The 26,434-nt window shown below is 40.0% G+C and overlaps 2 protein-coding genes across 3 annotated transcripts in view; one reads left to right on the forward strand and one right to left on the reverse strand.

The window, feature by feature from the left end:
- pcxb (pyruvate carboxylase b) overlaps nucleotides 1–26,434 on the reverse strand; it is a 333,693-nt gene that overhangs the window by 127,177 nt on the left and 180,082 nt on the right. The window lies entirely within an intron of this gene.
- The window catches only part of LOC122820292 (leucine-rich repeat and fibronectin type-III domain-containing protein 4), a 51,269-nt gene that overhangs the window by 16,011 nt on the left and 8,824 nt on the right, over nucleotides 1–26,434 (forward strand). For both annotated transcript variants that reach the window (XM_044097600.1, XM_044097601.1), the window contains exons 3-7: nucleotides 10,199–10,813; nucleotides 10,905–11,067; nucleotides 15,053–15,223; nucleotides 15,813–15,974; nucleotides 16,859–17,593. In XM_044097600.1, the coding sequence (XP_043953535.1) occupies nucleotides 10,225–10,813; nucleotides 10,905–11,067; nucleotides 15,053–15,223; nucleotides 15,813–15,974; nucleotides 16,859–17,593 (1,820 nt within the window). In that variant the 5' untranslated portion in view covers nucleotides 10,199–10,224. The remainder of the gene's footprint in view (nucleotides 1–10,198; nucleotides 10,814–10,904; nucleotides 11,068–15,052; nucleotides 15,224–15,812; nucleotides 15,975–16,858; nucleotides 17,594–26,434) is intronic.

A 26,434-nucleotide genomic window follows, 5' to 3' on the forward strand; every position in this document is an offset into this window, starting at 1 on the left:
GAAGTGTGTGTGTGTCTATGCATCGGCCTCCCTATAATTATGACTGTGTGGGAAGACTGTTTTGGTATGCTCCTGGTTGTTTCAGCATGCAAGTGCTCACCTTATATCCAGGCCCTGAAATATGAGCGAGAGTGACTTTCTGGAAATCTTGGTGCAGCTGAAGCGCTGCCTCAATATTCAGTCTGTATCTGTGCAAGCGGCGCTTTTTATTTCAGAATAAAACAATGTGACGCTTAAAATACATCTCGGCTGAAACACAAAAGGGTTTTGCTTCCAAGCAGCCAGACGCTGTTGTAACTTTCTAAAAGTAACTGGATCAGTTCTTTGTGTACTCTGGAAGGTATTTTTCAGTGACGTGCGGTGAGGTTCATAGCTGGTGAGGCACTGACGTCATCAGAATCAGATTTGCAAATAGATGCATAGATTGACAACAGTTTACAGGTTATGTTTCACTTCTGCATCCTTACACATACAAACTGTAGCTCACAAAACACACATTTCCTTAAAAAACAAAACAAAATAAAATAATCCATGTCGAAAGTCGGGATAAGCGAGAGGAAAAAAATCACTATCTCTATTATAATCTATCGCTGCACTTGACTTGCTTCCCGAATCGTTTAGCCTAGCTCGCTGTCACTTACTCGGCAGTTGAGGAGTGAACAAGACGAACGTCTGGGATCTTGAGCGCCCCCTGCCATGAGGCAAGAGAACTGCCTGCCTCACCTCGAACCTGTTCTCTGCCGTTTATAATCGCTCATTACACGAAACACGTTACACAAAACAGTTGGTGACAAAAAGCACTGTACATTATATACATAAGCTAAATTGTTGGAAATAAGTTCACATATTAAATTTGTTTAAACCATTTTATTGACGCCGTACAGCAACATGCTCTCTCCGCTTAGCAGCCAGCGCAGAGCCAGGGGTTGCGCAATCCAAGGTGAGGCAGAGCTGCTGCCTCACCGGCATCGCTTCCAAGCATTTGAATGGGAAAATAAGAAAATTCAGCGATTTTGAACAAATAAAAATCGAAATTGGTGAAGCTACATGAAAAATAAATATTTTTTAGTACAAACCACCGGATGAATATAACAATTTAAATTACTTTATGATTATATATTTTCTTTCTTTCCATGATGGCTGGTGAGGCACTGCCTCACCTGCCTCCCCTGACCGCACGTCACTGGTATTTTTGTTGGACTTTGGCTGTTTTTGCACATTTCCCTGGATAAATCTTTTGTCATCCATCAAAAGGACAAAACAATAAGTGTAAGGCATGATAAGCCAATCACGCAGCAGCAGGTTGGTGGATGACTGAAGACATCTGGCTGAAGTTCACCTTTAACATCAAAACAAAAAACTGGAAATTAACTTTAAACATTGTGCTTGTGTACAACATGCTGGTCTGAGTGTTTCAAAAGCTATGGATTGCAAAAAATAGAAACTTCCCCATGAACAGCAGCTTTGTAGACATCAGAAGAGAATAGCAGACAACTAATTTGAGAGGATGAAAGCTAACAGGAGCTCAAATAACCACTTGTTTCCATCAAGGTGTGAGGAATACAATCTGAACACAATGAAATTTGAAGATGATGAGCCACAGTTAGATCAGACCATTTACCGCTTTCCTCTGCTACAGACCGCTAGCCCAGGCTGAAATTCACACAAATCACAGCAAAAATGTTGCAATCTTCAGACAGCAGGGTCAGAGTTCGGAATAAACCGAATTAAAAGCATAGATCCTCTGGGAAATGTCTCCTTTCATTGTGGTTGGTTTATGATGGTCATGCTCCCATAATCTGGTGTTTTCCTCGAGTAGGACAATGAACCATGTCACAAACTCAACTCATCTCACAGTTCAGCAAATAAATGTGTTTTAAGAAAACTATTCAACTCAGAAAAAGAATTAGTCTCCCTGACAGGAAAAGGCAAATCATTCCACCACAACTTCGGCGCGAGTTTAGCCCAATCTCCAACTTTCTGTTTGGATTTACTTACATTAGGAATCTGCTGGTTGCAGATAAAGCTGCGGTCTACACAGAGCATCCCTCCCTCCCTCAGCTCCTCCAGACTAGCGGCAGCGGCAATTAGCAAGCAGCTGGTGGAACTGCGAGTCTGCTGAGCTCGTCATACTAACTACTTCTCAGTCTCCTAAGAATGGCTATAAACGGCATAAATCGAGTAGCATTGTTGTGATGACGTGCTGAAGGCAGAGTGTCAGGAAGAGCAAGAACTTCTTGAAGTGACAGAAGACCATATCAAGGTGCAAAATTGCAATATTATGTGTATTTCTCTATTGATCAACACTGACCTGCCTGTTCTGTCTCATGGTTAAATATATAATACTGGTAGCCCTAGTCTTGGGAGAAAAAACATTAATATCTTGAGATTAGGAACTCGTTATGATGATTAATTCAAATTCTGATGAAAACCTTTAAACATCCAGAGTCCAAACAAAAACTTTGATTCAGAAAGCAAAGTGAAAATATTGATCGAGACTTCTTTAAAATGTTGCATGAAAATCTATAAACACGAGGATGATTTCAGACTTCCGTGCAGCACTTTATGAAACTGAATTAACCAAAATGCAGTGAAAGATTATCTTATTCGGGATGTTTTGACATTGGGAGTTTCTCCGATTTCTTGCGGCGCAGCAACCCACAGCCCAATCAGATCTGTGGATTACGGTGCTCATGATAAGTGGGTTTTGAGAGCTAATACAAATCCCCTTGTTTATAAACACCACAACATTCACTAAGTCGATTTAAGTCGATTATGGGCTAATGGCATTTGCGGATGGGAGACTAACTGCACACACAAGCACACATACAGTTTATTAACGTCATTAATTGTGCTCAGCATATTTTGAGGGACTGACATTTATAATGTTCCACGGAGAATTAAAGGCCAACAAGGAAATTAAAGCTACATTAAGCCTTAAATGTGAAATCCAATGAAACTTTCAGGCAAATTAGAGCTTTTAAGTCCTGCACAAAGCATCTCTTAATTGCTCCGTTTTGGAAGGAGTGTGAAAGAATCCTTGAAAAACACTCAGTGGACATTTATCTTTCTGAACCTATTAGCTGCTACATATTTAGTTGGATTTGGCTGCACAATCAGAGGCCACGCCCTCCAGGGGCTGAAATGAAAGTTTGGGTAACGTTAGGTGCTGTGAGTTGTGCTTCAAATCCTGGGAGGTAGTGAGGAGTTTTCTTCTCTCCTCCAAACCTTTTCACAGCACATATCTTTACATCATGCAGCCCTCTCTGCTCTCCATTCGTCCGTTTCTAGCTCTCTGGAGGCTCAAAGCCTCATGCATGGTGGACTACCTAGACATTTCTAAAAATAGCAGAGCAAAAAGGGGGAAAAAAACCCGAGGTAGAAACAGATACATTGCACAGCTTGAAGAGGTCAAAGCGACTCGGAACGCAACAGAAATTCCCCTTTTTATGGTCGTCTTTGTTCCATTTCTGCTCTCTAACTTCTGATGTGCATCCAAGTCTTCAATTAGCCGTTTCATTTTAATATTTTCCTGTGAAAAAGAGTAAATCAAGTTTCTAAAGGTTTCTACTTCTTTATGAGAGCAAGACTGAGAATTTCTCTAACATCCATGTGTTTGAAGATCATTGCAAATTCCTCAAAACCCACAGAGGAATTTCATTTTCTGAAGTAAAAGTAAAATGATGGATTCATTCAGGAAAAAAAGAAATGTGTAGACAAGTAGCAGGTTGGTTAGTTGATCATTACAAATTAAAGCCAGATGCTGTTCTGGCAAATTTTTGCAGCTGTGCGCTCACAGAAACACGGATTCCTGCACCTCCATGCAGTACAGTGTGTAAGATGAGATTTTATTGATCTCAAGAGGGGAAATTCTTACTGCTGCAGCAGAACAACGAACACAGCACAGAGGCAGCCGAAGATAAGGGAGAAAAGAAAAGATAAAATCGGAATTAAAAGTTTTATATAACAACCAAGAGCAGTACAGAGGGTAGAAAACTGCTGGAAGGAAAAAGGATTTTCAGTGATGTTTCAGATGTGCTGGAAAACTGAAACAGATAACCCCAGATTTGCAGAAGTGTTCAGACAGTGATAAGTTGGAGTCAGTTTATATGAAATCTGATAGCAGGTTTAAAAAATGATGAATGTAGAGAACTACAAGTCTTTGAAAAGTTGCTGCAAAATTAAATTATCATGCATGTATAATAGGTTTTGGTGAAATTTGAGAGTTCTTTGGCAACGGTTTAAACTGAGAGCTTATTAAACGTGAATTACAATTATTATTCCGTTTAAATTTAACCAAACAATCGTTAGCATTTTTGCAAAATTGTAACGACATCCTACAGTGTAGTTTACTGTAATTGTATGTGACAAACCAACACAAACTAGTGAACAGAAAATGATTCACAGTTCAAGAATTACGTATTTCCACAGCAGAATGCTGCCACCATCAAGTGTTACCATGGCGATGGTGAGTTAAGGGTGCAGAGCACATGGCGTTTTGCATGTTGCTCATGAATTACACTTCTCGTATGTTTGTTGAGCCTCCTACATTGCTTAAAATACTGCAAACTGTAAGTTAAAATGATTTTATTCCCAAACAGAAGCTAAATTAAGAACTTACAATACATGTAATCTCAGTATTTAGTATGAAAGATATCAAGCATCACATTGGAAAAACTTCTCTGCTACCAGGTGGACTGAGTTATGCGCATTAAGCCTATTTGTTGTTATGTGTAGAATATGGATTAACCAGCATTAGTGGTGTAAACACCTAATGTAGCTGCATTAGAGCTAAAAGGGCTAATTTTGTGACTGTAGTTGAACTTATGGTTTTCACCTTCACACTCCTTCAGAAAAAGCAGGAATGCAGTTCAATAGTTGTCGTGTCAAGCGTTTCTACCTGGGCTGTGGATTTGTGCAGCTCCTCCAGATCCTGTCATAACTTCTCTGATTAATGTTCTAATTGCTTCCCCAATCGGTTTAGACGGTAGGTTTGGAGTTGTGCTATTCTCCTTACATTTTCAGATGATATATTGAATGTCAGGGAAATTATTTTAACTTTCCCACAACTTCATCCCTGATTTATCTGCTGTGTTCCTTAATGATGCTGTTTGTTCCCTAACAAACCTCTGAGGCCTCACAGAAAGCTGAATTTATACTGAGGTTCAATTTCACACAGGAGGAATCTATTTACTAATTAAGTCCTCAGAAGGCAAATAGCTGCATTAGATCAGGGATGTCACACTCCAGTCTCCGGGGTGCCGGTGTCCTGCAACTCCGAGATGCATCCCTGGTCCAACACACTGAGTCAAATTGTTAAATTACCTTCCCTATGTCGGGGACCATATTGTCCTGCTAATGACCTGATTATTGAAGGAAAAATTTGCAGGACACTGACCCTTGAGAAACAAATAAGGATCATAATAATTCAGAGAAACCTTGACCCTCCAATCAAATACTTTACACAACAGACACGATCAATTGCGACAACAGTCATGAAGAAAATATGAGATAAAGCAGAGTGAGAACAAAGCGAGGTGAGAATGAAAGGAAAAGAAAGATTACATGAAATGAATTGGACAGGTTGTGATCCATCTGTTAGGGTCACATCGATCAGCCAGTGAAGGGATCGCTTACATCCAACTTTGTGTGCACGCCCATCAGAAAGCTTCAACGCTGCACTCCTGGGCTGTAAATGAGATCTGAGAGCAATATACGAAGGAGGGAGAGAGATGCAGAGGTGCAAAATGAAACAAAAAAAGTCTGCAGGAGTGGGGAAGAGGTAAAGGAGAAAAATGACTGTACAGGATAATCAAGTGATGAGGCAGATGGGGAGAGGAAGTAGATAAATGAAAGGGGAAGTGAGAAAGGATCACAGGCAGGGCGCAGAAGGGAATACAACAAGAACCTGATGTGGTGCAAGAAGTCGTGCGAGCGCACATCGACTAAAAGTAGGTGCAAGAGGCGGCAAGGAGATGTGGAGGTCAGCAGCCGAGTCAGCAAGCGACACAGAGACAAGACAAAAAGACGGTGGGTGGAGGAGGAAGACGAGCTGGGAAAAGATGGTGAGGAAGAGCTGTGACTGATAACATTGTCGTATACAGGTTGCCTCAAGGGCAGACACGAGTGAGGAAAAGAAAAAACGGATGAGACAAAGAAATGAAAAAGCGGAAATTTACAGAGGAGCCAGGGGCGGAAACGGTTCTAAGATGGAAGGTGAGTAAGGATGAAGAGACAGGTGAAAGGAACTGCAGGTAGATGGAGGGAAGGGAAGGAAACGATCCATGGCTGCACACTAATGGAGTCGGAGAGGTATGGAGGTTAAAACCATGCGCGGGCATGCCCGGGGCAGATGGATGAGGGCTTTCACAAGGAGGCAGAAATTAGAGACAGTATGGATAAATGTACAGCAGGAAGGTTTCTGTACGAGTGACAGGAAAGTGGAGACACAACTTGACCCCACAGTAATGAAAAAACTCCTGATGGAGCTTTTCAGGGACGACTGTCAACCTGACTTGATCTCATTTATCCACGTTACATGTTACATGATTATTCTCTAAAGAAGTAGAATCTATCTATTTCTGTTACTTGCAATATCACGGACTGCAGGTGGGTGTTAGTCTCTCAAACCCAAAGGTTTGGACCATTTTTTCAGAAAATCTGCAACAAATTCACAATTATGCAATGCTGCAAAAATAATGCAGGGATCTATTGATTTTGTGCAGATTTCTGGTATTGCAAAAAACTTGAGGTACTGAATAGTGTTTTCTAACAAACTTCTGAGGCTTTCACACACATGCTGTGTTTAATCTGTGAATTAATTACAGTCAGATGGACTCTTTTCCAATCAAAATAATTTAAAAATAGTAATTTCTTACAGGTACCAGATTAAAGCGGCCCAAATATATACATATTCCATGCTTCTCATGTTTTTACTTCTTAGAAAATGTTGAAATCTTATTTATTGCCATAAATATAATTTTTTTGTGTTGGTCTTTCACATACAATTTCAATAAAACCAATTAAAGTTTGTTTAATGTAACAAAATAAGAAATTTAAAAAAGTACGTACACATATAAATAACACATTTCTGTCTGAATCCAACATGGGCTGGACCAGCTGTCACTGCAGGCATTCATAACTTTGTCCCATGCACACATCCCCACCATCTCCTGCTGCAGGAAGGATTTCCCCTCCTAAGGAAATAAGGATTTCCTTATTTCCACCAACCATAAGGAAATGACTGTTGCCCTATAAACCTTACAAACTTATTGGTATTCTGTACAGTTTCCAAGAATACAAGAGACACTAAATCTTTTAGAGCCAACTAGTAAAAAGCGAAAAGAGCCACGCGTTGTCACACACTTGAGTCAGTGAACCATTCATGTTCTGTTCAGTGGATATAAACAGAGCTTTTTAACGACTACAATTAAGCCAGAATCCATTTTTTATTCCTCAGTAACTAATGTCCCAGTGGTTAGAAGTTCTGCTGAAATGTTCTGTTTCAAAAGGAAATGCATCCCATTAGCAGGACTATTCATGATCGCTCAAATTAATGGAATCTATTCCCATCACTGCAGCAATGCTTGCCTTTATTCGCTCACTCTGCTTTAAGTGAGAACATTTAAGAGCGCGAGATAAAATTTATAATCGTTTCCGGCAGAGAGCGTCTTATCACTTTCTTCCTCTTATCTCATTATAAGACGGGTCCAAAAAAATGGGACGATTTTATACAGAGCTCACATTTGGAGAACAGAACGAAGCATGGGAAGCATGTGGAGTGGGGTGGAGACTTTCACAGCAGCACCGCCTTGGTATCAAAGATGGATTGCAAACCCGCATAGCTTCACATGGGTAGAGCAAAGCTTTGGAAACTATTAAGTAGCAATTTGCATCAGCCTGTAACAGTCAGGATGATTCATGGCTCAGCCTGGTCGTTACTCAAAGTCTCAAAGCTTGCATGTATTATAATGTACATCAATATGTAATCACCAAGGTCTACGTTGCGTGCAGCACCACCCTAGAGACACGCCATCCTTCTCCAGAGGAACCTCTTTGTCTTTCCGACTCGAAAATGTCATCCCCACTTTCACCAGAAGTGAGACTGTTACTGTCAACCACCGTCAAACTCTCTGTATCTAGGTTACAGTTGCTATAACAACTGTTGTGCATGCCAATGAGTTTCAGTGAGTCATTCTTGTACCTTATCAAAGCCACAAAACGTGTGTTTACGGGCAGATTTTGGGCACGTCTCAGATGCACAACAGGGTTCTTTGTGTTGGTTTTACAGCGTCGCCCCTTACAAAGACCTACAGTGTGACCTGATTCAGCTGTCAGGCCCACGGTTTTGAGAGAAAGTGGCTTTTCCAGTCCCTTCTTGAAAATTCCTCTGAGCTGAATGACCATTTTTCAGCCTTCCTGGGGGTTACACTCAGCCACAAAGGCTGTGTTCACTCACTCACTCTCAGGAGATCTACAAAACAGGTGTTTTTGTATTTCGAACAGTACTGAAGTGCTTCATAATCATGTGTCAAGTATCCTCAGTTTTGTGTCTAAATTAACACCAGCAGGATACACAGGAAAGCATGCTTAAATTGGATGAGATAGACAGCATAATTTTGTTATTTTTGGCTAACAACAATTTAATTACCATATCTCATCTTCAAAACCTGCTTGTGGGAGACAATCTGCATTCAATCAAACATTTTCACTGAAGAGGATAAATTTACATGCATGGACTACTACATCATTGCAACAAAACCAACTTAAATCATTATAATAAAATCAGATTTTTTGTAGTATAGGGTAGTTTTTAGATGCAGCATGTAACAATAAATAATTCATAGAGAAATCATTTTAATTCTCCCTACAGATATCTACAACATGTTTATTATTTTGACTAAACATTGATTTTAAACTTTTTAGCCAATATAAATAAGTCATTTCAGGTCTCCAGATAAACTGGCAGCTAAACTGTGTAGATGCGTGTGAAATTTCACTTCAGCAATATTTAGTGAAGTGTTTTAAAGTAATGATGTCGACTCAAAGATGAAAGACTGATTTTCTAAGTTCCCATTTGATAAAACCAGCACGCCTCCTGATTTTGGCATCGAATCTATGAAAGTAAGAATTTATGAACAGAAGCATTTTCTGTGGTGGTCTTCATGTTGACACACCAATATTAGCAAAAGTATGCACATTGTAGTTGTTTTCTTGTTATATGTTTGACATTAGCATGCTAAAACCTGGCTTTAGTGTGATACAGTCGGTTCAGGCAGTAGAGGCACGTGACAGGGTTTTATTTTAATAATATTATAGATGTGAAGTTTGTCAACATTTATTTATTCTTTGAATTTATTTTGTTAGTCAACAAGTTGTTTCTCCAGACTTTTGTTGGGTGTATTAAGTTTTGCTACGCTGCTCCTGGCAGTTGGTGGTTACCATAGTAACCGGTAACTGACAGCTCCTCCCCCTTTTTCTGTTGCCGTAGGTACCTGTGGGGCAGAAGCTTCTGGACTAAAGTTAACCACCACCACTTTGTTTTCCTCTTTTGCGAGAATAAATACAATGAACCTGAGTGTGTCTGTCATGAAGTCAACCTACAGGATCTGAGACGAACATAGACGGGTTACATATACAGAGTTTCACCTTAGCAGGGTACAAAAATTTAAATCACTGCCCAGCGGACTATATAGCGACTGATATGTAATGTGAACATGCAGTTTGAAAATGACGCATGCCTTCAAGTACACAATTTACAGCAATCATTGTAGTACCATTTGAAAATATGGGATATTTCTGCTACTGTGCAAAGAACTAAGTGGATACAACTTCAGAGTGGCAATTACAATAGCATGTAAATATGCAAAACAAGTCTTCTTTCCAGTCCTGTTGAGTCAGAGTAAGTGGAAGAAAGCAATCCAGACAAAGAGACACTCTAAACTCAATATAAAACTTGTCGAATGTAATGAAATGTGTGGGAAAATATGTCAACACGACTGTACGTCTTTCTTTATTATCTTGTGAAACAAAATCATTTATGCTTATACGTGCATTTTAAAGGGACAAACCATAAGAAAAAAAGCATTGAACAAATGTTAATATTTTATGCCATAAAAGCACATTTAAGAGTTATAGAAAAAAAAAATCAATGTGGTCCTAAAACTGATGTCTTTTTTCTGCTCTTCTGTTTCTGCAGGTCTGTGGAAAGCCAGGCGATCTACCATGCTTGTCCCCCCACCCCTCCATCCCTGCAGACAATTGCACCCTCCCCGCACACAACTCCACCCAAAACAAAAAGCAGAGGGATCAACACTTCCCTCTCTACTCCCCTCATCCATCCTCTCCCTCTCATTTCTCCCCCCTCTATTCATCTCATCACTGTCCTCCTCATCCCACCTCCTCCACTGTGCCTGTCCCAGGACTTCTACCAAACGAACCCTTCCAGAATCCGTCACTTTCCCGGTCTTTCACTGGCTGACGCTGGTCACATGCTGCCTGCTGCCCTCTCTGATTGGAGCAGGGGAGACGTGGGGCGTCGTTTCGGCCTGCCCGTTCCACTGTGTGTGTCGAAACTTATCGGAATCGCTCAGCACGCTCTGCGCCGATAAGGGCCTGCTCTTCGTACCGCCACATATTGACCGGCGAACGGTGGAGCTGCGACTCGCAGACAACTTTATAACAGAGGTGGGCGGGAATGACTTTGTCAACATGAGCGGACTGGTTGATCTGACACTGTCGAGGAACACAATCCACCTGATTCGACCTATGGCCTTCGCTGACCTGGAAAGTCTGCGATCTTTGCACCTGGATGGTAAGCCATGATTATTGTACAAGTTCTCCAGTATAGAATATTAATTTAGTACCTTTTTAGAGGAAAACTATTCTGGCATTGTGTTATTTAGGTAACCGCTTGACAACGATTGGACCTAAGGACCTAGCAGGTTTGACTAACCTGCAACACCTGATTGTCAACAACAACCAGCTGGTGAAAGTCTCCATAGAGGCTTTTGATGACTTCCTACTCACTCTAGAGGACCTCGACATGTCCTACAATAATCTTCGAAGGTAAGTTGTTTTTTTGTTTTTTTTACTTAATCAATCAAAATATATTCTCTAACATCAGACTTGTCGATAGTTGTCTCTTCCCAGAAATACTCATGCTACATCTGATAACACCATCTAAACTAAGACAGACTTCACCTTCCACATACAAGAACTTCTTTCCTTAAACTTACTCTCTTAAAATGACCTTCATCTCGTCTGACTTCTTATCTCTAAAATATCATTAACTTGGAGTGTCATGCACAAAACAAATTCAGTGCTTGTCGATATGTGGCAAACTTTATTTTATGAATTATCCTGTTCAAACATTTTGAAATAACCCATAAAATACAACTTTAATTAAGATTTACGTACTAAACTCTGCTTAATGAATAGAATGATATAGACTTTTGAAAACTTTAAAGAAAGCTTCAACCATGAAATGGTTTTATCTACAAAGACTGACATTTTTAACAAAATCTCATATTTGTTTAAGTCACGTCTTCTGACTCATTCCTTTAATGCTCCACTTCCTGAGATAGAAACACAAATACAACCAAAACCAGGAAAACATTTTACTGGACCAGTTTATTGCACAGCCAGACCAAATATTCAATATCGAGTCGCCATAAAGGTTTTCCATTTTTTCAGATAGTTTATGACAGAACAGACTGAAGTGCTGGTAAAGCAGAAAAGCGAAACATTTCTCCTACCGAGAGTATTTACAGATGTAATGGAACCGCTGGAGTTAAAACAAATGGTTCAAAGAAAGTAAATGGCTCCATCTGACCCATAGTGGACGCTTGTTTCCTACACCACGGTTGAAGGTGGTTCCCAAACTTCGTCATGTTCCCACCTCTCATCAAAACTCTAGGGAACAAAACTCCTTTTATAAACTCCTGAGAAACCAATAAACCACAAATAAAAGTTAGTACTCAACTTTGTGAACCTTTTTAATCTTCAGTTTATTTAGCTTTGGTGGTTTCAAGGTAGAATCAGCTTATGCCTATTTTATCTGAATTTCTTGTTTTCCTTCTATGTAAACTAACATGTTTGTCATTGATGGTAAATAAACCTTTGATTAATTTCCTTGCTTCTCTACATGTGGAATGTAACTCCCTCAAAGGTAAAGAGAATTCAAGCTTTAGCTGATAGAGCCAATTAATGCACATCAGTTTGATGTAACACAGTCTGTCAATGTTACACAATCGACAGGACTAACAGCACCGCCCACAATATCTCTTCTCCTCAACTGGGCCTCAATATGGATCCAAAACAATAAAACAGGGTCCAAAACTCCAGAATCCAAAGGCACAATAGAAACAGCCAGTAACATCTGAGTCAGTGAAGACCATTATGAAAGCAACATTAAAACTGCTGAGACCAGAAGATGACTGAGAGCTCAGAAAACGAAATCAATTTTGATGAGGCTATAATTTTCTTTCACTTCGATTCAGTTATGGCTCCAATGAAGGCATTGTGAAGCTCATTCCTCTGAATGACTATACATTACTACAGATATTGTATAAGGTTCATACTTGAGTGCACAATGTAATACTTTGCTAAGGTCATTACAGAACAATGGATGATTTTTACAGCTTCGCTATTCTTCAGGGCTAAATAGTTTGGCTGAATAATCACAGTCCTCTCCTCTTTCCAAAGCAGCACACAATGCAGATCATTTTAGCAGCAGTCGTCTGCCGGTCGTCACTAAAACGTTTCAATTGTCTCTCCAAGATGAGCACTACAGCCTTTCTAAGGTCTCTACCAAACCTTGAAAGTGCAGAGTTGCAGTTCTGAACAGAAAAGCAGCTGCGGCTTGAATCACTTGGTGGCTATTCAGGAGTCTATTCTGAGCGTTGAAGAATCCGTGTCACATTCTCCCATAATGGGTAAAAATACTCTAGAAACGGGTTATGTCATGCAAGAAACTCTTCATATCTGACTCATCAAGGTGGAAGTTTCACCCTGTGACCCTATTACTTGGAAACTTGATTGTCATGTTCTTGATGCATTCACTTTCAAATGAACAGGCTTTGTGAAAAAAAAAAGAGTCCATTAACAATTTACTGCTTGGGTTTATAAGATGGTAATTTGCAAGGATATTAGGTTGCTATGTGATGGAAATAACTGCAAAAAGTTGATGAAAACCAACTCATCTGCACTGTGTTTCTGCTCTACCACAAAATGAACTATGAGCACCAATTCAGTGATCTTATTGTTAGCTCAGAGGGAAGTGTTAATGAGGAGAGAGCAGCTGATATCACTCTGTCATTCTGATTGAATTAGGAGAGCAGAATGGTGACTGTAAAAGGAAGCAGTGAGAAGCATGTTTGCATTTGCATTAAAACTGCTTCACTGCTGCTAATAATATAAGTGCTTATTAAATACTCAAGAACGCAAAAGAGAAAGGTACAGTTGGTTTAAATAAAGAAAGGCAGCGGCTTTTAGATGCTAGCTAGGTGTCAAAAAAGAAGCCAAATCTGTCCAAAAAATCTTCAAGTTAATGGACTACAGAAGATTGAAGCAAGATTATTTTTTCTTTTAATGCTCCTCCAATTTGTTTGGGACATCTGGAACATGATTTTCTCAGAGGAGAGAAGGTGGACACCACCATTAGTCGTTTGTAGTGGTGACAGTGAAGCATCTAGAGATGTTGCCATGAAAAGAAAAAACTGGGATAAAAACATTTCTCTAGAGAAACTGGATTCATTCCCTTCATACTCAAGATATTAAACCCATAGATAATTTGCAGCTCTGATATCAAAGTCTTAAAAAAAGATTGGTAAAATTGACTCTAAATAAACTTTATGTGCACTCACTGGACAGTTTATCAAGCATGCATTTGCAGGACTGGGTTCAAACAAAGTACTTAAATCTAATACTTTGTTAAAAACATTTCTCAGTAATTTTAGTCCCTTTTGACAAGATGACATTTGGCAATGGAAGCAGATTTTCTCAAGTGGACTGAGATCAGGTGACTGCAGAGACCATTGGATTGGAGTGATTAGCGTGACCTCATTCAAGATGGCTACACCAAAGGGTCCCAATGCGGTGGACATGAAGGACAACCAGTCCCAGAAGGATGCTTTGCTCAAGTGTGATAAACAAGCAGTTTCTGAAATACTCAGACCAATTCCTCTGGCACAAACAAGTAGATCACATTAAAAGTCACTTAAATTTCTATTCTGATGTTTAGATTGAAGTTTATCAAGTCATTTTTATCAAGTCTCAATGTGTAAATGCATGACGTTGAATCCATGAGACTGGTTATTTGTACTCTGATATAATTGATAAGCAGCATCTCTCACAGTATGTGATACCAGTTATGTGTTTTATTTCCAAAGGTTGTATTGACAAATGTATAATTGGCTGAATTCAACAACATCAAAAGGTTTTGGGAGAAAATGCCAGAGTACAACATACAGCTAATTCCTGAACTCGAAGTTAAAAGGAGAATGCAGACTTTTCTCCAAGCTACCTTTGCCTCTCGTATGTGAACAATGTGGAAACGACTGCAGAACGATGGTGATAATATGAGGAAGACATTGAGTTAAACAACCAAAATCAAAATCAGGCCTGTTCATTATCCTTTAACTTTACCATTCTTTGTCATCAAATGATGGACAGCTGGAAAAGGCCTTGCTGAACAAAAATCTTTACAGACAAAACTCAGAAAAAGGAACAAAATGTGACACCAACAGGCCACGAACAGCTACCTTCATGTTTTACTGATTTACTGTCTGATTTCTCAGTCATTAGTTGAAAACATTGAACAGTACTTCTCTGAATCACAGCTGATTTAATCACAATCCTTTTTAAAAAATTACCATCTTACATTGTGTTAATCCACCCACAAGGGAGAGGAAACCATCAAGGAGAACAGTCCAGCTTTCAGTTTCAGATAATTATTCATTTTTTCCCTCTCAGATGAGCATCCATCACAGCAAAGTTTACTTTTTGAAGAAGCCTTTCTGGAATCCCTCTAAAAATCCTCTTATTTCTACAGGGTGCCATGGGAGTCTATTCAAAACATGGCCAGTCTCCACACTCTGAACCTGGACCATAACCTAATAGACCACATCGCAGAAGGAGTCTTTGGAGAGCTTTATAAGCTGGCGCGGCTGGATATGACCTCCAACCGGCTCAGAACTCTGCCACCTGATCCGTTCTTTGCAAGGTACATCTTAAGATTTCTCCTTTCAATTCTGTAAGGAAAAGGCGTCTGTGGGAAAATACTACTGAGCTACTAATGTGCTTTTTTTAATGTGTTTGCTGTGGTGCATCCCATATTGACTTGCAACGCAAAAACCAGATGAGTTTTAATATTTTAGCTTAAAATAAACCGTACCATGCCTGGCTGCTTTAAAAGCTTAGCTTGTACATTAGCCAACATAGTTTCCATCACTTTGGTCTTGGTCTAACTGAGCTGCATGTGCTTTTAAAAAACATTTGAGAATGTAGTCACTGAAAGCAACATCTCATTTTCTGTTGAAGGTTTAATCTATATGCTGCCTAATGGAGCCATTTATTGCTTTAATCTAATAAGTTATAATTGATATGGCACTTGTAATGAGTGCTTAATAAAAAATAAAAAAAACAAGGAATAAGGTAAATATGGAATTTGATGTAATTTTTTCATCTGTCTCTTTGGAAACCGTAAGAAAGCAACTTTAGAAATTTTCTCAATACCTGTCAAACGTCCAAATAGGATATAGTAAGTTAAATAAGGAATACAAACCACTTTCACACATTTTACTTTCCACCAGATCACAGACCGGAGCGATTAGTCCAACTCCCTACAATGCCGTCATAAGCCTGAACTTTGGAGGGAACCCACTCCACTGTAACTGTGAGCTGCTGTGGCTGAGAAGGCTGATCAGAGGGGACGACATGGAGACATGCGCCACTCCTACACACCTGGCTGGAAGGTAGGAGTTAAACACGCCAATGGATCAGTCATGCTGGTTCTACAACAAAAAACTTTTCTGAACTGGCCTGGGCTGGGTTTTCTGGAACCTCAATGGTATTTACATGGTAGTTTCCAAGAACTTTCATGGACGTTTTATGACTAATCAGATAGTACTTCCCCTGAACTTACCAGCTACTTTCCTAAACCTTTCTCAGGATCTTAGAAGGAATTTTTCAAAAACTCTCTCTAGAACTTAGATATTTTTTAAGGACTCTCAGGAACTTACCAGGTACTTTAATATTTTCTGTGGAACTTACCAGGTACTTTAATATTTTCTCTGGAACTTACCAGGTACTTCAATAAGATTTTCTCTGGAAGTTAACGGGTCCATTCTTAGAACTTTCAAGAAACTGAAACCTTTTTTGGGAACCTACCCTACATATTCCTAGGACTTTTTCATGAACTCCAGGTACTTTCCTAGGAGTTTCCCATGAATTTATGAGGGGTTTCGTAGTACTTTCTCTAGTCTTATCAGGTATATTTCCCAGGACTTTCTCTGAACTTAAAAGATTATTTCAGCAAATTAACTGCTGGTCTAGGAAAGTATCTGCTTTGCCCAGGAAACCTCCATGTTCCAGGTAGACACAGGGTGTGTTGTAGACTGTCACCTAAAGGTCCAGCATCACCTTTTAGAAAATATGAACACATTGCAGTAAAAATCAGACAGTGAGCAGAGAAAATGAACATCTGTTACAGTCATCTGCTCTTAATTAGCATTTGCTCAGTGTAGCATTACGTGTTCATACAGCTGAATATTCTTTAACCCTCAATATATGAACAACTTTAAAGTCTGCTGAAACTTCCTCTGAAGTAATGATTCTCTTTCTTCTGTTGGTCTTCTAGATATTTCTGGTCGATCCCTGAGGAGGAGTTTACGTGCGAACCACCTCTCATCACCCGCCACACCCACAAGCTGTGGGTGCTGGAGGGACAGCGTGCCACTTTAAAATGCCGTGCCATCGGAGACCCTGAGCCAATAGTCCACTGGGTTTCTCCAGACGATCGCATTGTTGCCAACTCTTCCCGGACCAGCTCCTTTAGCAACGGGACTCTGGATGTCTTGGTCACAGTCGCCCGGGATGATGGAGCGTACACATGTATTGCGATAAATGCAGCAGGTGAAGCTACCGCTACAGTGGATTTGAAAATAATTCCCCTGCCTCACCGAGGCGGGGTCAGTGGAAACACTGGGGTTAACGCCGTTAACGGAAAAAACAACAGGAGTACGACCAATGGGATTTTACGGACAGATCCGGGTTCGTCGGATATCAGCACGGGGAAAAACGGAGGGATTAACAACGGCGTGGGACGCGGAGCAGAGTCCGCCGATGGGAGTTTAGGAGACGGAGAGGCCAACGAAAGAGAGAGCGGAAAATCCTCTGAGGGCGAGAGGGCTGATGGAGGAAGCATGGAGGATGACGAGGGGGGCGAGGAGGAGGGCAGGATGGTTGGAGTACAGGGAGTGACCTCCACCTCGGCTCAGGTGCGATGGGATTTGGGACGTTTGTCCGAAGCGTACGTTGTGTGGATGTATCAGATACAGTACAACTGCACTGCAGACGAGACCCTCATCTACAGGTAAGTCAGTCTTTATATTCAACAGCAATCAGAGCCTTTCTTCTGGTTTCAGCTTTGATATTTTATGTTCAGGTCAACTCTTGTCAGGCTATCCATAAAAAACGTGAGCCCTGTTTACCTTCAAAGATCCTTAAATATTTATCCCTTACATTGAAACTGTTCATTTTCTGCACTGACAAGCAGATAGCTCAAGGGACGGATGAATGTGAGCTCAAATGAGGAAATGGAGGCGCAAAGGTAGTAAATAATTTACGCCCATCACTGTGTGACACCAAAACCCTACAGGTGAATAGTTACAGGACATAAATGAGCAAAGAAAGGGATTTACAAGGGGATGAATAATTTAAGAAGGGTGTCTTAAGGTAGGAGAGCACGCTATGGAGGGTGCTCTGAAACATGAAAGCCTCCAGATGCAACCACAGTGCAGAACTTTTAATATCCACAAATTTCCTATTTAGTCTCATCATTTTGATGGATTCTTATTTAATAGACCAATATAGTATAATATATTCTGAAGAGGTAGGAAGAGGAAAGATGGTTTCAGTTTTGTCAGATGGGACCAAATTTATTTTTTGGCAACCCAAATTTTATCTGAATCTGTGGCAAGACTTGAAAATTAATGTTCACTTTATCCAATCTAGCTGAGCTTTGACTAAAGGGCTAAAATTTCAGTAACTTGATGAAGGGAAGATGAACCACAATGGCATTGAAAGGTGGTTCTATAATGTACTGAAAGTCTGAGTAAAAATGTGTGCAACACTAATTTCCTTTTCAGTTTGTCACATAAAATCCCAACATATTACATTAAATTGTGACAAAATGTAAAAAGTTTCAGAATTGAAATGCGATGAAAATTAACTGGATCCCAGCCTACCGGTTTTTAAATTTAAAAATTAAATATACTTAGTTTAAAAATTGCAAACCTTACAAACCAAAGTCTAGCACTAAACAGAAAGACAAAACCTAGATCTGACTCAGGAGGGCGAAGGAAACAAGCACCTAAATTTATAGAGTGGCTTCTAGCTATTTGGTGTACTTACATGTTCAATACCACTTCCAAGTTCATGAATTATGTCCGTGCTCCGAGTTTACTGCCTCTGAATTTACAAGCAGAGCCTGATGAAACTTTAAACTGATGGAACCGTTGTTAGTGGGAAACAGCGGCTGAAGCAGCGAGGAGGGCGAGACCAACAGTATTCATTTTCTGGATTTCAACCATTAGAGGCATTCACTGTTGCTCCCCTTAGGTGTTATAAAGAAGGCATTAAGCAGCAAGCAGCATTGAGAATGGGGTATGAGGTGGTAACTGCATGACTGGAGGGGCGCAGAGAACACAGGGAATTGATTGGGAATATAAAAATAAATGGAAGAGCTATAATTAGGGTCAGAAGGGACAGTTGGGTGAATATAAGGTAAAAATGAAGGCTGTGAGATCTCGAGAGACTGAGGGAGTGAGGAAAGATAGATGACAGGCTGTGCTCAAATCACCTTAGGAGAGTCTGAGATAAGGAAGGGATGGGTGACAGAAGACAAACTGACAGGGACTGAGGGGAAAGAGAGAGGAGGAGGGCCCAAAACGCTCCTTCAGGACAAACCAAGAAAATGAAGATAGAAAAAGGGAGATTTAAATGCAACCTCCTAAAATAGACTCAGAAAAGGAAAAGGTGTTAACAGATGACAAAAGAAAAACCAAGGTGAAGAAGTAGGATTTGAACTGGAAATAAAAGATGCCAGAAGACGTGAAGCATTTTTAAAGAGGAAAAAATAAATAAAAAAAAGTTGAGTTGTACAAAAGGATAAAAGCAGATAAATAATTGGGGCAATAACAGCATGTCCACTGGGGAGAGAATGGAGGTAAACATGTTCACATGAAATGTCACATTAAAACAAACCAATGATAAATATGAGCCTTCCAGGGACACATGTAAAGCAACTCCAGGTAGAATAAATTAAATTAAGGCTTCAAATTCCCTTGCCAAATACTGTAATCATTCCCCTACATTAAAAGGAAGCTTGCCTTTTAAAGGTTTGACGTTTTGTTTTCAACTACAAGTCTATTATCTTCAAAAATACTATTTTAAAAGATAAACATGGGAAAACAATCAATATGCTGCTCCAGAAATCCTAAATACTGAAGGTAAGGTTTGTCCAAAAATACCTCAGATAAACGGAACTAAACAAAAAACAAAGTATGAAGAAATCGTAAAATTTTAGGGTTTTATTTATGGAGACAAAATAAAAATGATCAGGCCTTCTCCAGGTTCTAAAATTATTTAAAATTTAACTTGCTGGGGTGAGAAAACAGACTCCTCCATGTCATTTATTAAACAGCAATCACACTTAGGAGTAACAATAGCAGCCTGTGTGATAGTCTGAAAAATACAGCTGTGTGCCAACAACGCCAAGGTGGAGGAAGGTCAACCATCACCTTCGAGAAGCAACTTTTGCTGCTTAATAAATCAGTGAAGGGCTAAAAGTCCATTTTGAAACCATTCAAAGTCCATTGTTTTACAGTGAGAAAGATTATTAACAAGTTGAGCACATTTATGACAGCTTCCAGTCTCCCTGAAGCAATTTTCTTAGATTGTATGGCTCAGAGGAGTTACAAAACACCCCAAGAGCTCCATCTCAGACTCTGCAGGCTTCAGTTTGTCTTTCAGATGTTAAAGTTTTTGACAGAGCAATTAGCGAAACACTCAACAAGTACAGCTTGTTACAGTTGACAGGAGAAAGCTTCGTCTCTCGAAAAAGAAAATAGCACCAGGATTCAGTTTTGAGACGTTGCTTCTAACTGAACCGCAGCACTTTTGAAACATCGTCTTCTGGACAGACCAAATCACTGATGTTTGGACATATTTGCACAATCCATGTTTGGAGGAAATCTCACAGCACACTGGCACAAAAACGTTATTCTACCTGGTCAAGCATGGTGGTGGAGGAGTGATTACATGGGTTTGTTTAGCAGCTATAGAGAGCCACGGTTTATTGCTGCTAAATGTGGTTCCACAAGCTTTGGCATAAATTGGTGGAGACGCCACACACTGTCTTCATCAATTCTGTTGTGAAATGGTTTGATGTACACAACCTGGTAGAGACCAGAATTTTCCTTATTTTCTGAAAAGTAAAAGCCCAGCATAAACACAAAAGGTCTATATCAGTTTTATCATGGCTGTAGTTAATCAGGATATTTGGAAATCCTAAAATTTAATGACTCTTTACAAGTACCAGTAGGTCATTAGCAACCTGCTTATGTTACATCAAAGCAATGCAAATTAAAGGTCAACATATGTGAAGTAATGAGCAAACACTTTACTAAATTGCAAACAAAGGCTATAAAATTGATTGTGAAACACGACCTTGAAAAATGCTCATGAATTCTGATAATTAGCAAACAACCTGAACATTTGTAAACACTTTTCATTAAAGTCTCATGCCTGCAATTTGCTTCCTCAGTTCTCTCACAAGCTTTTAACTTTCAGGTTTGGTAAAAAGCTGAAAATCCACAAAAGACGTGTGTTGAGAAGGTATTTGTTGAATCGCATCTCCCCAGGCTGAGTTTACCTCTTAAAGACAAAGACGTGTCAAGCAAAGACTTTAAAGGAGCCAGCTTTGGGCTTTATGTGAAGTGATGCCTCAAACATGCAGTCTGAAGAAAAATTTAACCAAGATGGGCAGGAAGGGATAAACATGGTGAACCAAGACAATTCAAACAGAGCAGATATTTAAGTTTAGTAAAGGGGGCATCTGAGATTTAACTAGATCAAACGCAGCACAAACCAGAGAGTTTTCAAAGTAACAGGATAAAGGCAATGTTTTCTCTGGAAAATTACAAGTGCTATAGTATATGATGATAACATTTATCTTGTCTTAGAGCCCACCAAACAACTGCTCTTGTTACAGAGAAAGGGATGGAGGAGTTTTGCAAAGAAGGTCTGTTTCCATGTTGACCGTTTCCCTTTCTGCTTTGTCAGAAGCAGTTTGAAAGACATCATGCGTGATGTCACGTCGTAGCACACAGATCAACATTGAGGTTCAAGTTTGACCACAGCACAGGCTACCGTAAAGTTTTTATCCGCTTTGCTTTTCTATGTAGCGTGCACAACAATTACTTTAGGGTGAGTGCATTTTAAGTTAAAGATCTTTTGGTCTAAAATACCAGTGAATGTGCTAGCGATATCATTATTATGCTAATAGCTACTGATATTATGCTAGCGGTAGCATAATCGTAGCAGAGCTAACATTAGGATACTAATGTAGGAATTAGTGTTACAATCAGCAATGTGCTAGCAAGACTGTGCTAGCATTAGCATAAGCCTGCTATCTATACTTGTATATTTAAAAGTGTACAAGTTTATAAAAATCTGGTGATAAAGAAATTAAAAGCTTAAGTCAGTGGATGTATTAGGTTTAGGTTTTGTCATTTGCATAGACATGTTTTTGAGTATAATTTTTGTAAAAAATGATTTAATTACCATATTTTTCGGACCACAAGCCGCTACTTTAAGCCCCACGCTTTGAACCATGCGACTGATAGCCTGGTGCGGCTTTTCTGTAGATTTTTCTTCAACCACCAGGGGGCTCTTTAGTAGGAAGTGAATCATTGGAAGTCAAACTTGGAAATCAAAGAAGAAATCGCTAATTTTCATTTAGAATAAGCACATGCTAGCAGCAGGCACGGCGGAGAAATGTTTTCGAACTCAAACCCCCTCATCGTGGAAACAACACGAAGAAGTTCATATGCTGCAGCTTTTAAATTGAAGGCTATCGATCTGGCAGCACAGATCGATAGCCGCTGTACGTAGGCTCGTCATGAACGAGTCCATGGTTCGGCATTGGAGACGCAGGGCTGCGTCCTTAAGAGCAGATTTATTCTTGTGGAAAACCAAGAGCAACAAAGATACCAGCAGCTTATATATGTAGGTTTCCAGTTTTTTTTTAAAAAAAAACCTTTGTGGGTGCGGCTTATAGTGAGGTGCACTCTATAGTCCGGAAAATATGGTACAGTTAAAGTTTTGAGCTCCATTTTTACCAGCTGGTGTTCAGCACTAATGGTTGCTAGGCAACAGAACATGCACCCAGCTCGTCCAGTTTCATTGTCGCTCACTTGCAGTCTTAGGCTGGGTTCTGTAGTTGACAAAGAACCCAACCTACGTTGACCAGATGGGTTGGATCCTTCAAAAGATCCAGACCTTGAATTTGAACATATTCCATTTGCAGTCACGTTATAAACAGTGTGCTGGTGCGGTTGTTGTAGAGAATGTGACACTTGGAGACCTCAGTCCCCGACCGTTGACCTTTGCTGCATGTGTGCTAGTGTGTGTTTAAGGGTGTTAGCATTACCAATAGCGTGCTCCATCAGCTCAAGAAGTCATCTGGTCTGTTATTGGTTCTTATAAACATCATAACAAATTTACTGTGGACTTAAAAGAGCAATAGAAAAACTGCTAGCTTGCTGTACAGAGCACTATATGGTGAACGACTGGATGGAAACAGCTGACATTAATTCTGCACACACAACATTACGGCTACTAGAACAAAAAACAGCTTTTTAATGGGAGGATATATGCTCAACCGTCTTAAAATGATGCTTTTTTTGCTTTCTGCTGCGCACTAAGGCATAAAACAGGAAGTCAAGTTTTAAATCGGAAGAAGCAGGAGGACATGCATGGCGCTGGGCAAGCATCCAAAAACACCCGACTTCAAGTACAAAATATATCGCCCCTCTTAAAGCTTTACCACATCATGTTACAGGACCATTTTACAGGAAACAGATTGAACAGTAGCTGCCACCAACAAGATAGACAGAAGACGGGGTGACAGACTGGAAGTTTGTATTAAGACACAAACTTCAAAGATGAATCAAAAATACATCTCAAACTGGGGATTAGACAAAGGGATCGACAAAGCAGAAGAAAATAGGAAAATCGGTCTGAACAGATAAAGAGGAAATCAAAGTAGAGACCATTAAAATGAAACCAAGCCCACTTCAATGCCGAAGGGGATTTACAGTATAGATTTCTCTCCCGTCATCGATGTGTAAGAGCCAACTGCAGCATTACACAACAGCTGGTAAATCAGAAAAAAACAGAAGCCGATGAAAGGAACACTGGCTTATGAATTGAAATGGAAAGAATAGGACTGAAAGCGTTCTGAAACAGATTTATAGAGATATTGCTGTGTTGTTTCTGCCTTAGAATGTGGCAAAAGAAACTCAACCCATCTGATTTGAGCAAAGGATGCCTGAGGCACTCAGAGAAAGTGGAGAAAATAGAAGGTTTCATAACGGAAAGCAAGGAACAAAAGCAAGTGGCAAGATAGTTTGAGCAAAACGAGAACACTAAGCGTCACGCAGACTGCAGAGCGTAGCAGAGCACGCTGTGAGTGGCAGATTTAATCACTATTAAAGGTCAGCCTCTTTCTACACGACTCCAGCCTTCATTTTAGCCTGGAAAGTGTAATTCTGATGGTATCTGTGACAGTGCCAGGTGCCACAGACCTGCTGGACGCCGTTCACCCCGTCACCCTCAATGATGACACCTGAGCTTTCCCTCCTGGAGCTCTGCCACAATGTTAGAGCACCACACCTTGGTGGTCCTTGGTTAGCAAAAGGAACAGATGGCAATCCCCTGGTTAAATGTAAATCTGTTTAAATGTCCCTCAGTGAATATATACAGATGATTAAAATAGTGGAGGGGGGCAAAGCAAGCTGGTTTTGAAGGCTTCAGTGCTGCATATCTGTGGGATTTGAATTACCAGTTACATGGTGAATGAGAACCAGGCGGATAAAAAGCAAAATGTGCCCAAATTGGAGGGGATCCATTTCCAAAGGTTTCATTAAAGTCCTTGAGATTTTCTAAACGCTTCAGCAGGTGTTTAATGTTATTTATTGTAATCTATGTCTACTAAATAGCTAATGTAATTACAAGGCATAGAACAAAGGTTTAACCCTTCGAGACCAAACTTGTCGGCCAGATTTGCAGTACCGTGATTCCGCCACACATTATGCCATCTGAAACATTCAAACAGTTTCTGAAAGTGGAGACGTTGAGCTTTCCAGCCAATATCGGGTTGTTACGGTAATTTCACTCCCACCATAATCACAGGGAGGGATTTTAAAATTGCAAAAATAACTCGCTAGATATTGACAGTTCCAGTTTTTACGGATAAATGGGCAAATATATTTACTCATAGGACAATGAAGAGCTGCGTAGAGTTCACCCAAAACAGGCATATTCCTCCACTTTAAGCTTCACAGCAATATTGTGCTGCAAAGCCATATCCTAGGAAACACATTAAAGTTTACTGTATGTGCCACCGATTTCAACCCCTTTGTGTATAATATCCCATATAAAGATGTACTCTGTTGCTTTCTATTGTACTCATGTTTTAAGTATGGATATTCTCCTCCAAGAACCCCATGGGAAATAATATCTGAATCAATTTATATGTACAATCCACCAATAAGAGCAGTTAAAGGCTGGAAAGTCAAATTTTGACTTGGCTTTAAAACCCACTTCCATCCAACCAGGAAAGTGAAGGCTTTGACTATTCTCACAGTTCCTCGCAGGTCTCCACAGGGATTAACCTTCCTGTGGAGAACTCAAAAGTCCCGAGTTTGGGACACAATTCAACGGCAAAAGGAACGATCAGAGAGCCAACGAGAAAGGGGTTAGCTGGAGGAGGAATCATGCAGAGTTTATGAAATAATGAGCACATTGGTTCAGACTTAAAATAAAGAGGGACGTACAATTAAAAAGAGCAGGTAGAAAGTTTGACATGCACAGAAAAAGAGCATGCTGAGCGCTAGACGGTGGAGAACAGGGCTAATGAGTCACAGGAGGGGAGGGCATTGAACGAAATGGAACCTGAAAATTACATGGAGTGCAACGCACTCATTTTCTGCTGCTAATTATACAACAGCCAACTAATATTTGGCACTCAGAGTAATGCGTGAGGCTATTAATGTACTAAAAATGCACATATTTGCAAAGCGTCTTGGCATGTACAAGTTTCCCCTCATTGCTGCAGCCTTCTGTTTCTTCTCCTGTGACATACAACACCCTATAGCGTCCAACGCAATACTACTGGGGATTCAGATACCAGCTTCCCTATTTAGCCGGGCATGAGCCTGGAAGCAAGAACAAGAAATTATGCAGGAAACACGATAAGTGCATCTGCCGAGGCAAGGATTGACGGAGATGTGTCGGAGAGATAAAACGGTGGGGGGAGAGCTGAGGCATGCAGAGACAACTAGAAGAATGACTGAGGGAAATGAGAGCAGGGAAGGGGGTCCAAACTGTGGTTAGACGGGTCCTATAGGTAGATCCAATTAAGTGTTAAATTATTTTATGAATAAATGTGTCGACTGAAATCTAAAGCTTAAGATGACAGGGGAATGGAGACACCCAGTTCTCATCTACATGTCAGGTTGCATTAAAATGTAAAATCAGAAAGGAGAAGAGGGATGGTTTAATTTTAAAGAAACATTAAAGATCAGGAATAATAAGGCTCAGAAAAAGATGAGAATTAAATCAGGCCTTGAATGGTGACACAAAAATTAATCAGGATTAGTGATTAGCCGGTTTGAGACACTCATAGTAAGAATAGACAGATTTTTTTAGCTATATTTGCACAAAAATCTAATAAAATAGTAGAATGACACCAATCAGGCATACCATTATGACAGAAAGTGAATAACACTGATTATCGCCTCAGTGTGGGACCTGATAGTGGGTGGCAAAAAATGGGCATGCATAAGGATGTGACTGAGTTTAATGAAGACCAAATTTTATCTGCTGCTACTCCAGTCCAAAGCATTTCCAAAACTGCAGATGTGTGGAG

The sequence above is a fragment of the Gambusia affinis genome, linkage group LG18 (genome assembly GCF_019740435.1).
Source record: "Gambusia affinis linkage group LG18, SWU_Gaff_1.0, whole genome shotgun sequence".
NCBI classification, from domain to species: Eukaryota; Metazoa; Chordata; class Actinopteri; order Cyprinodontiformes; family Poeciliidae; genus Gambusia; species Gambusia affinis.